At 48.1% G+C, this 13,818-nt stretch overlaps 1 protein-coding gene across 1 annotated transcript in view; it reads right to left on the bottom strand.

Moving 5' to 3' along the window:
* The window catches only part of AKR1D1 (aldo-keto reductase family 1 member D1), a 34,233-nt gene extending 20,829 nt beyond the window's left edge, over positions 1-13,404 (bottom strand). The window contains exon 1 of the mRNA XM_086740157.1: positions 13,153-13,404. Within this exon, the coding sequence (XP_086596283.1) occupies positions 13,153-13,245 (93 nt within the window). The 5' untranslated portion in view covers positions 13,246-13,404. The remainder of the gene's footprint in view (positions 1-13,152) is intronic.
* Positions 13,405-13,818: the final 414 nt, after the last annotated feature.

Raw genomic sequence — 13,818 nt, 5'->3', positions numbered from 1 at the left:
ATTTAATCCTTCCAAATCCTGCAGTAATGGGCTGTGGTAAGCTGTGCTGATGAGTTGCACAGGCTAGTCATGTTGTGGTTTTGCCACTTTTTAGAAGTGTTGCCTTAAGTGCCGTATCTTATTCCATTGTTTCCTGACAGACTATATTAAAGCTGGGTGACTCAGATCACCACTGCTCATCCATCTTTCCATCAGAGAAGGCACGTCTTGCCCCTCCACCCCGCTGCTCAGCCTGAGGCATTTTAGTCTGCTGTTTTTCATGGAAATAAAGTCTTTAGTAGTGACCATATCAGAGATCACCAACTGAAAACCAACTTCTACTGAAGTGCAGATGGAAGTCTGTGATATGACTGCTTGTACATCTTGTGGTGTTGTATAAGGGTCGGCACTTCAATCGTAGCAGCTGATGGAGCAGCGCTTGGCCACGGAGCAGCCACCTGCACTCTATCAGGAAAGCCAGACCTCCTCCTCCTTACTGCGGGTTATACTCACTAGCGTACGTTATCTAAAACGTGATTGCCCATGCCGTCTACTCATTTCAGGCAGGCCTTTATTCTTGCACCATTCCCAAATAAGCAGGGCTCATTGATGCTTAAAGCAGCACCATTGCCAGATGAGGTACTGAAGTGTCTCAATGCTGTAAACCTTTGTGCTTTGTCAGTAGTAATTCAAGACTCTTTGGCCTTAAGACAAGTCTTTGCTTCTTTACTACTTTTTATTTAAGTATAGATAAGAGGTATGCTTGATCCTTACCTATAATTAATGTTTCAGCTTCTAATCGGTGTGCCCTGCAACTATGCTACTTTGATCAAGGGCTGTTGTTTTAGAACTGGAATTTTATAACCGCTTGTACACTGTAAGTCAGATTCTTATCTTCAGTGCTCTTACAATCAGTCACTAATTTGTGCCAAAAAAAGGTATTAAATTTATTATATGTTTTATGATGAAAGAAAAACTGCTTGGTTGACTGGAACCACTTGCTGCTTCAATAGCATCTAGGCTATATTTAAGATCGTAGAGTTTAAGGAAACAACACAGACGATTATTCCCTCTATCAATCAATAGCTTGTAAACCTGCTGATTTACCACCACGCGTGACAGATTAAACCAGTATCCGTTTCCTTCATATTCTATGGTAAATAAAACCAGCAGAAGGGCCGAGGGAGCAGACTTGGATTTGCACCTTCACTAAAAGAAAGGAAGAAGCAATTTGGCCACTTCTCCACAGAAGAAGTAGCCAACTGGCCAGTTACCACATTTCATGAGTCTGAAAAAGCAATGTGCTTCATCTGTTCTGCCTCTCTGAAAGGGTCTGCTCTCTTTTTCCTCTGAGACCATGAAACTTTTTATTTTTTAATGTTTATTCCAGACACCTTCCCTCACATCCTATTTTGTCAAAAACTATTCTCCCTACCACAGAAAATGTACAGCTTCAGTTTCGCTCATGATTACATGTGACCAAGCCACAGGAGAATATTTTTTTTGCAGGCATACCCATGAATTTTACTACTCAAGTACAACAGGACTTACTTAGCAGTGTTAGCAGTTGCCCTGCTCATTACTATTATTTAGTGTTGCATCTCAGCTGCCCGCCAATCCTGTTGCATTTTCTATAGCATCCTTTTTTGATCAGCAATTTCCATCAGCTTTCCTGCTGATAAAGAGGGATTCTGGTTACCTCCAAAGACAAAGCTAACGGGACGCATTAGTGGCAGATAGTTGCAAAACCGTGTGAACAACTAGCATAGGCACCACTGTTATAAGTGTCTTAGCATTGCTATTGTCGTTTATTCTTTATTACTATATACAGTAAAGGAAACCAGTCTGATTTTGGCTCCCAGATTCTGCTCTGCCTTGTTTCACACATGCAGCTCTACAGAGTTGCACCAGTCTCGGTAGCATGTGAGAGCTGAGGAAGCAGCACTTCAGGGAAGGAGCCGTTTGCCTTCGTCCTGAGCACCTCACCTGGTTAGTGTGATGGTATCCAGTCCCTCAGCTGGGAATAATGATCCTGGGAGGAAGAGCTTGAGGTTGGGAGAGACAGGGCCATCTCCTAGAAAAATCTGAACGCAGCTGCAGCTGAATTACACAAGAGATCCAAACTGTAAGCTAAGCACTCCAGTCCTAACCTATAATTTAAGATGTTGAACCGCTGTTTAGGAATCTTAGTCAGCTAAATACAGGAAGGAGAAAGTAGGTGCATTCCTGGGCTCAGAGCTTCCTTCGCCAGCACTCGGCACTCACACACGGATTCTTATGCAAGTTTCTAGAAGCCCAGTTGCTTATTTCCATTTGCCTGTTTTCCGGACAAACTGGCAAAGAGGACTGGCTTCAGATGTTAGGAACAGAGCATAGAAAACGTGTGCTGAAGGCATTACAGGGAAGCACAGGTTGAGTTTACAAAGCCAGAGGATATGAGCCACACAGGGTACATTCTTAGAATTGTTTGATGTTGTAAAGGAGAAGTTGTACTGTACACCTCTTTCTTGGAAAATGCGACCGCCAGCACACCCCCCCCTCTCCTACACAGGAAAATCTGGCTGTCGTCCCCCGGAAGTATTGGCAGCCACCATCCAGGAAGCAAAACCCAGAGAAGGGATCTCTGCAAAAGCAGGTAGAGCTGAGAACCGAGGCTGAGAGCACAGTTGAGAGCCACGAGTTGCCAGCCTAGAGTTTTGCTCTGTGTCATGCACTGCATCACCTTAGAAAGTGGAGGATAGCAAATGTGCCTGGAGAAGATGGTGGGGAATGGTGATGTTTGCTTCCTCGTGTGTGAATGAGCATGGACAAGGGGTGCCTTTCTCCTCTAGTCTGATGTCCTGTCAGTGGCCTGAAGCCTGAGGTTTGATTGCCCGCACAACAGAAATTAGATTGCATAACTGCAGATTTAGCATTTCTAGAATTCCTGTGACATTGTTATTCTAGGATTTAGCCAAAGCTGTGTTCAGGAAAGCCTTATTGTTGTAGCTGGCAGAGGCTGCTGGAGTAATTTTTACCACTTGATTGCAGAATCCTCAGTTTTAGGATCGCCGCAACTTTTCACTTGATGCAAATTCCCTTAATGCAAGCCTAAGCTAAAGGGCTGCCATGCCCCTCTGTCAATAGCCAGGGGATTAAAGCAAACCAAATGAATGATGTGCACACCTGGGTCCCATGCTTGCAGTGCCAGCAGGGTGGACTGGGACAGTTTCCTGAAGAGCGGGAGGACACAATAGCCAGCCCTGGAAAGCACAGATCTAACTGGAAGGGTGGATGCTATCAAAACACCCTTCAGACAAGAAATGTGATCCCAGGGATGCGTGAGGTACAAGAGGAAGCTAAAGAACCAGCTTGTGCAATAACAGAGGAGAAGGAAAAGGTTGCCAGTAGTTCTTCTTTCTTCCCTAGAGTTAAAGGGGAGAGGTTTCTGGCGCCAGTTCGAAGAAGTGTTTGCAAAGGCAAATGTAAAATTTGGGGAATTCCACCACCTAGTTAGCTGAACTAACAAAAGTTGGCTTTGATGAAGCCTAGTGAGGCATTTTCTGCACGGCATTTTCAAGTTTCGACAAATGTGGCCTCCTAGGTCAACAGAAGACACAACCCAGATGTTAGCTTCCCGCATGGGCTGTAAGAACATGCTTACACTGTTCTTCAGAGAACTGTGGGGAATCAGGGACACACGGGAGTGCACAGCCATATTTAACGTATGGAGCCAGTCTGGAATGTTTTAGAAAATTGAGGTTTGTCTGGAAAATTGGACTCTAAATGTTCTTGCCAACAAGCGTTATCATTCAGTTGTGTTAATTCAGATTACTCACTCATAGGGGTTCAGTTTTCCCCCTCCTCAACAATGCCAGTGATTTCCTGTTTCATCTTCTGTAGAACAATCTTTGTAACTTTTATTTACATAGGAGGGCTTTCCCTGTGGCTCTTGAGCAGGCTTAAAAATACAGCATGTTTAGAAAGCCAGAGGAAAAGAGAAAAAAAAAAATGTATTTTTTTTTTTAGTATCAATATTTGGCCTTGATATTATTGCATTGGCAACAGCTAGCTTTATAGTTTTTGGAAGAGCAGTATATTGAAACAGCTAGTGCTTGTCAGTGCAGTATGCAGTTATGGAGTGGAAAAGTTCTACTTTCTGCTTGGTTATTTTTCAAACAAGAATCCCTATTACTGGTTTTGGTTAGTGCTCCTGTCCTAAAAGCTTATCTGGATTAACCTTCTATTAGTTTGGGACCTAGGCTGATTAAACGCAATTCTACCCTATATCATAGCCAGACATGTAGCTCGGTGGGCGACGTTGGCATCTGATATCCACCATCTGAAAGCTGTACTGACTCCCAGACAAAGATGTCATCTCCTAAATGTCACCTTGCTCTGGGAACTTTTTCCTCTGGAGCGCTCTTGCGGTGTCTCAAGTCCGTGTGTGTCGGTACTGCGTTTGGGAGCCAAGTGACACAGTGCCAGGTTGGCTGTAAGAGCCAGCCCCTCTGCTTGGATCAGGCAGGCATCGCTGCACTGGGGCCAGGCGATTATCTGGCTGTCAACGGTTTCATTAGTAGAAGTCCTCCACTCTGCAGGGGGTTATGTCTCTTGGTCCTGGAGTACGTGGAAAATGTTTTCACATAGCAGCTGACATGTCAGCCTAGGTTAGAGATACCCCCTTTTTAAGAAGAGTTTTTTTGAAGGCTTATAGTTTAGGGCATGCTCAGGTTTGGAGGGGGAGTAATTCTGAACATAATCTACTCCTCAGAGCAAACTGAAAAATCCACCATTTTCCAGGACTAGTGATTTTGTGGCCATTTGGCTCAGAAGTCCTCCGTAGGTTGATGAACTTTTTAGTTAGTAAGATAGTCTTTCATCTACAAGGCTGGGCTCATCCTCATCAGGAATTCTACATGTTGACTATTTAAGTAAATGCAGCTTTTAATCTGCCACACATGATTAGACACTAACTGTGCTCATAGCTGGAAACACCACAGAAGCCATTGGCACGAAGCAGACATTAGTCATACTATCAATTTGTTTTCTATTAAGCTTCAGGATTCATAGAAATGAGGAACCACAGAGATTCCGGCAGAGAAGTTACGCGGAGGTAAATGAGCATTTCTGCAAATTCAACAGTGTCTTACAGCCATTGGTTTTGTGCCAATCAAAGTCATAAGAACAAAGCTTGTGTCCTCAAGAAACGTGCATGTGAGAGTCTTTCCTCCAGCATGATAGAGAGTGATAAGTCAAATCCAACTTTAAAATCCAACTTTAATGGTTAAAGTACAGTTCTTACACAAAAACGATGAGTTTTTGAGCCTGCTGCATTTCAGAAAAAAAAGCAGCTATCTTTTCTGATTACCTGTTTTTTTTTTCTAATTAGATTACTTAATTTTCCTTTCTTAATGAGATAAAGATGCAATCTTGCATTTATGCAAGCCAAAAATGTTCCACTGTATAACATGAGATTGCAGGGAGCTAGCAGGAATTGAGGCGTCAAGAGGTGGTTACAGGGAGGAGAGGTCATGTCTGAACACCAAGAAGACAAAGTGTTGAAGGCACAGACATGTAGAAAGACCAGCGGCAGAACAGAAAAGGTGAATGTAAGATAAACAAACTCTGCTTTCTGTAGGTGGGAAACATGCCATTAAAGCATATATGAAAGGGAACTTAAAAACGCGTCAAGTTTTTAACCAAAGTCAGTGATGAAAGCAAAATTTGTCTGAGACCCTTTTAATTTGGTGCATTCTTCTACTCTGTACCCTCACTCGTTTGCTATGAGAAGTCAGATCTGTGAAAGCAGCATCTTAAACGTTCATCTGTTCATCCCTCATCCTCCAGCATATTTGCCATCTCTGTAGCAAACGGCAGGGGTGGATTCAGACAAAAATACAGCCCAGAGCCACTGCAGTTTCTTGAAACCTCATGCAGACTCCTTCTCTTGTATCTTCTTACTCATGGTGCTTTTGATCGTGTCTCTGGCAAGCAGCTGCACTCCTCCACATTGTTCTGCTGCTAAAAGCTGATGCCTGCTACCACCCCTCCTCAAGGCATCTGGGGGCCAAATACCAAGAAATCCTGCCTTTACCCACTCTTGGCAACTGGATCTTGCCAGTTACTGTGACTTAGTCAAGGAATAAGGAGTAAAACCTGAGAGATTAAGCAATGAGGGTATCACTCCACACCAGGACACCAGCCACTAAAGGAAAGGCATCCCATCTGCGGTTTGTGCGAGCCAAATTGTCTGAGTATGGTTTAGTCCTTCAAGCATGAAACTGAGTCACAACTTTGTCAGTGAGTGATCTGGCTACAGATATATAGTTTTGGGATAAATGTCTTTCAGCGTGAAGGCTGGGCTAAGAGTTTACTAACAGGCAGACAAGGAGCCCTCCAGGACACGTAGCAGATGCGTTTCCTTTCCTTCTGCCCTTGCCTCAAGTGTTCAGCTCTCACTTTGGGAGTATGGTTTTAGGGTATCCTCAGAGACCAAGGGAACATAAGGCCACCCTCTGAAGCATCTCAGAAATCCCAGCCCTGAAAGGCCGTGCGTTGCTATGTGTTGGCCAGCCACGGCTCCTCTGCTCCAATGCACTCCCTGAAGACAACAAGAATTAGTACTACGTGAGGTAATACTGCTGCTTAAAAAGCAAACAGCTTGAGAAAGCCAGTGGTGGTTACTGAAAGGGACTGTAAAGGGGCACAAAGTCCTTTGGAAATGCTGGTCAGGGGGTATGGCCCAAAAAGTTTTTAAAAACAATTTTGTTTTGGGAACTTTCTTCACTTAAGTTCAGGGCATAAATATGAGGCTCTGTAGCCAAATATCCCAGCTGATTCCCCTCAGGTTTGTTCAAATCAAGTTCCCAGTGCCCTTTTCAAGGAGGAAAAAGGCAAAATATCTCCCTGGCTTACATCTGTGGTGATTTCTTTATCGTTTACAGTTCTGTTACTTCATTACAGAACTAACTTCAGACACAGTACTTGCTGAGTTCAAACACATATTTATGTGTAACTGTTCACATTAAAAGGATTGTGGCATTTTCTTTATATATTTATTTTAATAGCATGTCATGGGAAGTAAGCTAAGGCTGTAAGGACTGTTGCATGTTAGGGCAGTTCCTGCTCTTGCCGCTGCTTCGCTTCTCTTTCAAGAAAAAAATCTAGAAGCAGAGTGGGAGGTTTACCTCAGGAGGAAGACAGGTGTCTGAGTCAGAGAAGGAGAAATTTTGTAGGAAAGAGAGAAGTAGAAGCCTTTAAGCTTCAATTCTGTCTCCAGAGACCTCAGGTGTCACTCCTGGCTGAGACTGTCAGTACATGACCCATTTTGTAGCTTTGGGTCAGGCCAGGTAACTTTTTCTACAGGTTGCCTGAAATCATTGCTGTCTCCAGCTGGTGGTGTTTCAGAAGCCAGTGATGGCCAGGAGGAAAACAAAAGGAATTAAAGTGTGTGTGTTCCTCCCCTTACTGCAGCTCAGAGATCCAGATCTCATCACGAGGACAAGTCACTTACTTATTACCTCTTGTGATTTAAAGGTAGCCTACGGCAGCTCCCAAGGCAAGCAGCCTGCAGCAGAGATGCAGCCTGCAGCAGAGATGCAGCCTGCACCATTAACAGCGACTGAAAACAGTTTGTGCGCGCTTGTCCTTGTGCGAGGAACTTTTTGGCATAAAAGGTCCTACAAGAGCACGAGGGGCTGCTAGGCCTTTACAACGAAAAGTTATTCTGTTTAGCTTCTAACTTGGGTGTAAAAAGTAATTCAGGGTGCCAAAACAGTGTTTTTACTTATCCGAAACAGATTTTTTAATTTTTTTATTTTTTTTTACTTGGTCACTCAGATTGGGTACGGGAGCCCTAGATGAACTTTTCCTCTCCCTGATTCAAACCAGCAATTTCTTCTTACACAAAACCCAGACTGTCTGGGCGCTCACAAGGGTTACTTTGTGGTAGGTTAAGGATTTGGGGAAACGGGTCTCTCTCTCCCTCCTGGCTGGATGCCATCCCGAGTTCTTCAGCATCCAGCGCTGTGGGGCTGGTGGGCAGCACACTTTCCCATGGGGAGGGTGCTCCTCCCGCTCCAGCCTGTACATATTCCTTCTTGCCTCTCTCTAGCTATCACATACCCCTGTGATCATGTTATTTTCTTGGGCTATGCGATATGAATTTCATCCCCGGAGGCAGAGATGAGGATTGAATCTGGTTTCCCACCGCTGGTGTGGATTCCCTCAGCAGCAGGCTATGCAAGGAAAGGGAACTTGCTAAAAGGGAACTTGCTACCTCCAACTGCTTTAATAATCCTTTGATTCCTCAGCTTGTACTGCCAGTGCCCAAAATGAAATGCTTTGCCATTTGTTTTGCCTGAAAATATTCCACAAAACTGCTTCCAATTTATGAATGGATTTGGCTACCTCAGAACCTCATTTTTAGCAAAGTCACAACTTGCCAAAAACCCTCACCCAGCGCTATTCTTGAGCGCTTTGCCCAATCTTCTGCTTCAGAAGCAGTGCCTGTGTACAGTGCGGTTGCTACAACCTTCCCTCCAAGCCCTCGCTTCCCTCAGTCAAAACAGGAAGGCAGGAGAGGAGCTGCGGCCAAGGCCCCCTGACCTTCCAGGGAGACAGCAGAGGCACTGGGCTGATGATCTTAGCTGTGTTGACAGGGATGAGTTATGAAGTGAAGCGGGCGTAAGTGCCATTTTAACAAGGCATAGGATTTCCAGGACTTAGGAGTGTTTTTAGCACCTTTCCCCTCTAAGCCTGCTCGTCCCCGCACCCCATCCGCTTCCAGACAGGTACCGGTACCGCTCGCCGGGCTGTGCTGGGAACCGAGCGTTGATGCTGGGAGATGGTGAGAGCCTGCGGGGTTGATCTGGCTCTGCTGCAGCACGGGGGCCGTGCCGTGGGCTCATCAAGGGGGCTGTCCTCTTCCACCCTCCAACCCATGTGGGGCTGCCCTGTCCCTCCTCCCTCCCCAACTATTTAATACCCCGGAGAATTGGGTCAACGGCTCGGGGGGCCCTCAGGGAGGGAAAGCTGGACGCGGCGTATAGGCTGGAGCCTTGGCAGAGCCGCTCCTGCACACGCGGGGCTTTGCCAGAAGGATCCGCAGAGCCAGACAGAGGCAGAGTTGGCCTCAAATTTTAAAGCCATCTGGAGGGGGCCTTGATAGCCCAGATTCACTGCTCCTGCTGTGGTTCCTTCCCAGACCCACAAGGACAAGACAGTATTTGGGGAAGGGAAGAGAGAAGAGGGGAAGGAATCAGTGACTGAGATTTTCAGTGTTTCGCTTGAGTCCATCCTTGCTAGGATGAACAGCCTAATTTACATAGACAAGACTCAAATACAACTTACAACATTTCCTTCTCTGTGTGAAGGAGAATGCAAACCCAAACTTCAACGCACTGAAATCTGCACCAAAAAGCAAACTAAGCTTTTTGGTTATACAGTTATCACCTTCCCTTAAAAATAAGGATAAAAAACACCAATTAAAGCAGCAAAAAATATTTCTAAGTGCTTTTCTTGATAACCAGCTCAAATTTATCACTAATTTTATGACACGGTGAAGACTCCTTTCTTTCTGCCTGCAGATGAGCTGATAGCAGATTCATTGCACTTTCCTGCTGTGCTAGGAGAACAAAGCAAAAAGAAATCCCCAACATTGCACCACCAGTGTTTTCAGTCTCAAAGGATTATCTCAGCTCTTGTCATCCTGACCTGTCAGAAGGAAAGCTCTCTTACACCTAGGAAGAAAGAGTATCCAACTCAAATTATTTGATTATCAAATGGACCTTTTCCACAGTGATCCAGCTCTGGTCCAGTTGGGTGATGTACTTGTTGAGTCAGTAAACTTCTACACAGGAACAAATTTCAGTCAATAGATTTTTTTTTTTTATTCAGTGTTTCACAACTGGAGAAACATGACTTATCTCCCAAAGTAGTCTTTGGGAGAACAATTAAGTTATTTAAGACGAGCAAGGCAATCTGCTGACACATTTTGATTCTGAAGGCACTGCTGTGCAGTTTATCCAGACAAAGCCCCGAAACATGAAAGCTGGTCTCCTGCCTCTGTTTTCTTGTTACCGACTGTCGGAGAAGCAGTTTTCCCTGCTCCGTGGCTAACTAGATCTGCCTGGTTTGCTTAACCAGTGAGTGCATTCCTGCACTTCAGGAAGAACACTCTGGGCTCATTACGAGCTACTGGGCTACAGCACGAGATTGAGAAAACAGATTTGTTTTGGACAAGCTGCTCTGACATGGAGATGCCAGGGTGAATAACCTTTGGGGGGGTGAGGGGGGGAAGAAAAAAAAATCATCTGCCTCTAAGAGCAAGATGAATAATATGACAAATGAATGGCTATGTATTTTATATCAAAGCACAAAATGACTCGAAGTCGCAGAGATCTGACTCATGAGCAGAAATAGCATGCCGGGGACGGCTGGCACCGTTGCTACTACCAGCTGCCTGCCCCCACCACTGGAGAATGGGTGGCTCAGATGCTGCTTCTTAAGCAATTCAGCCACAAAAGGCTACAGCTAAGCGTTTTAAGGGAAACATGTTGGTGCTAGTTTATAGCCTGGCTTGTTAAGATAAACCTTGAAACGGTCCCGAGTTGCCACAAAGCCTTTCAGCTCTCTAGGCGGGAGGAGCAGGACAGAAACCTCGCCAGGCATCCTGGTGGAAGTTACACCAGGTGCAAGTCAGCACTCGGCGGAGCAGCTTGTCCCAGCTAAGTGGCACTTTGCTGCTATGGCAAGGTGTCGACAAAAGCCCCCCTTTCCCGTCCTCTTACTAGCAAAGCAGCCTTTTTGAGATGGGTGAGCTTTAAGCTGTGACCTATTTAAACATCCCACCCCATCACTGACCAGGAGTTGCAAAAAAAATTCTGCGACAGATCCCGTAGCGCCCGGCTACCACCTTTCCCCAGCTGCTCTCTGTGACAAGTTCCCCAACTCAAATACGCAGTCCTAATCCTCGCGTAAAGCTTCAGCCCAACTTCTTCAGCTCCATATGCAGTGTTTCACCTGGTCTTCCGCTAAAAAGCGATTTTTGCAAGTGCCTTATCCGTGCTGCTTTCTCTACCTCTTCCTAGCTCCTCCTCCCACCCATAACTTTCTAACATGTTTATCACATAGAAAGAGAAAGACAGCTCAGAAAATCAAACTCCTACAAATGTGGGGGGGAGGGAGAACGGGTGGTTGGGTACATGCACCCATCCCCACTGAGGATGCGGTTACACAGGAGCTTCAATTGCTCTAAATTGGAGTTGCTATAGCAATGCCCTGCCTGCATCTTCCTGTTGTGTACTCCCCCCACCCCCCACCCCGTTCTGTTACCAGAAAACATGGGAGGTACAGGCGAGAAGCAAAAAGCCACTACCCAGGGCTGATTCAGCTGAAAACCAACCCTACCTAAAACTGATCCATTTTTGCTGGATAAACTCCTTGCAAAGGCTCGGCATCCACCTCAACCTGCGGGAGGGCAAAGGAGGCAGCGGGATTTTGCAGGACTGAGGGAGAAGGAGCAGGGCTGCTGCCGTCCTGATTTCGGGACATTGGGATTTCTGCAGAACGAACTCTTTGCAGGGTTACAGCATTGCTGAGAAGCAATTCCCACAAGGGGAATCCCATCCGCCTCCCTTCCCAGCTCCAGCAGGTTACCTGCCGCTCTGAGCTCCGCGCCTGAGCTGGGCTGATGCCACAGCGCTGGGTCACGGCTCATCTGGACGGCGAGTGAGAAGCGCAGAGAAGCGGGAGCAGCCCATCTGCTGGTAGCCTGGCTTTTCTCAACCTAAAACTACTGTAAAACTGCAACTCAAGAGTTGGGGGGGGTGTGATATACAAATCTGGAAAGGGACGCTTCAAGTTTGCTCACAGCTATTTCATCACTGAATTATACAATACTCTGCTTTGCTACGTTAAAACTCCTGTTAGAGAGCTTCATTTTGTTTCACTAACCATTACTTAAAGAAGGCAGTAGCTGAAAATATCTCCAGAAAGTCCGGCGATGTGGGGAAAGGTGCCCAGCTTCTGAAATTGCAGATTCCCGCTATTTTTTCCCCATGTACACCAGCATTGTTAACCAGGGAGATCTGCAGCCCTGGGGATTTCTTACACCCTTTCTGCATCACTCGTGCGCTGCCTGCAGCAGCATTTATTGAAGATCTTCTTCGACGCTTTTATTAATATACCATAGTACAATTAGAGGTAGTTAAATGGCTTTAATCAAGAGTTTTCTTTAAAAAGGTGTTTTTAAACACCGTGTGGTAGGTGCAGTCATACACACAGTATTGCATCTCAACTCTGATGCTACTACACCAAAGGCGTTCTGGCTACGATATCTCTTTTCTTACTCTTCAAATAAAGAAAAAAAAAAAAAAAAGAAAAAAAAAACTGCTCAAAGATCAGGCAGCTTAGGAGAGGGAAAGGCGGTTGCAAGCGAGTTGCCTTTGCGCTTCCAGGTGCGCAGAGGGAGGAAGCATCAGGTGTGCTTCCACGGATGCGGCCAAAGCAGCGACAGGGAGAAGGGATGCCTGCCCGGGACACGCAAAACCGAAGGATGCAGAATATTTGAGAGCGGTTTGGCCGCTGGCACTCAGCTGTGGGAGCCGCAGGAATCAGGATGCAGGAATTTGGGTCTTTGTTTCAGGAACATTCCTTGGAAAGTGTCGGGGCCAGCTGCAAGACGGTCCGAAATCCCTCATCTTATCTGCACTCGGAGCAGAGGAGGGGAGGGGGGCCAGGCCGGGATGGGGTGCCCCAGCGGCACCGACCCTCCCCGCTCCGGGCTTCTCAGGACCGAGGGCTCCGGGGCCGCCCTGCCCCGGGACTCGCCGCTTGCTGGGGTGTCACCTCCCGTCCCGGTGACTGCGGCGGCCACGGGGCTGCACTCACCGGACCTCCCCTCCCGTTCCACCCAGGGCAGCGGCAGAGTCCCCCACCCCGCGCCCCCTTCCCCTGAGCCCGCCGGGGCGGTGAGCGCACACCGCAACCTGTGCGGGTTTTTTTATTTATTCTATTCCGGCCCCCGCACACCTTTTCCTGCTCACGGGAGAGCTCGGGCTTTAACTTTGCAGGGACAAAGGAGCAGAAAGAGAAACTGGGAAGGGGAATATGGGAGAGTAGCCCCGGCTCGGGGTGGGGGGATCTGCGGGGAGGGCGGCCGCTAGCCGAGCGGAGCGCCCCCGGACTTACTTTCTGGGGGTCGGCGTAGGTGCCCAGCCCCAGCAGCGGGATGCTGTTCCCGTCGCTGAGCGGGACGCGGTGGCTCTCGGCGGTCAGGTTCATCGCGCCGGCAGGTAGGGCCGTCCTGAGTCCCGCCGGCTGCCTCCGCAGGGGCGGGAACCGCCGCTCCGCAGCCAACCGCGGCCCCCGCGCACCGGCACCCACCCACCGGACCCACCGACCGACCGACCGCCGCTGCAGGGGCCAAGGTACGAACTGCCGGCTCCCGTCAGCGGGGAGCGCCTTTTTGGGGGGGCTGAGCCACGTGTGCCCGTGGCGGCCCTGCACCGCGCCCCGCCGCGCACCGCCCCGCGCCCCGCCCCGCCGCGGCCACCGGCGGACCCCGCGCACCCGCCTCCCCGCTCTCCCCCGGCGGACCCCCGCGCACCGCCCCGCACCGCCCCTCGCGGACCCCTTCCGCGGGGTTTACTCGGGGTTTTACACGGGGCAAAGGCTGCTCCCTGTGACGGTCAGGGGGCGGTGGGAGTCCCGCAGCCCCCGGGGGGCCGGTCCCTGCCCGGAGCTGCCGGCGAGGGGTCCATCCCGTGCCCTGCTCTCCCACCCCCCCCCCACAGCAGCAGGGCAGGGGCTTCCCAGGCTTTGGAGTGGCAGGTCTTGGAAGTTTTCCCACAGAGG

The sequence above is a fragment of the Chlamydotis macqueenii genome, chromosome 1 (genome assembly GCF_036417535.1).
Source record: "Chlamydotis macqueenii isolate bChlMac1 chromosome 1, bChlMac1.mat, whole genome shotgun sequence".
NCBI classification, from domain to species: Eukaryota; Metazoa; Chordata; class Aves; order Otidiformes; family Otididae; genus Chlamydotis; species Chlamydotis macqueenii.
This window is presented reverse-complemented; position numbering and strand designations above follow the sequence as displayed.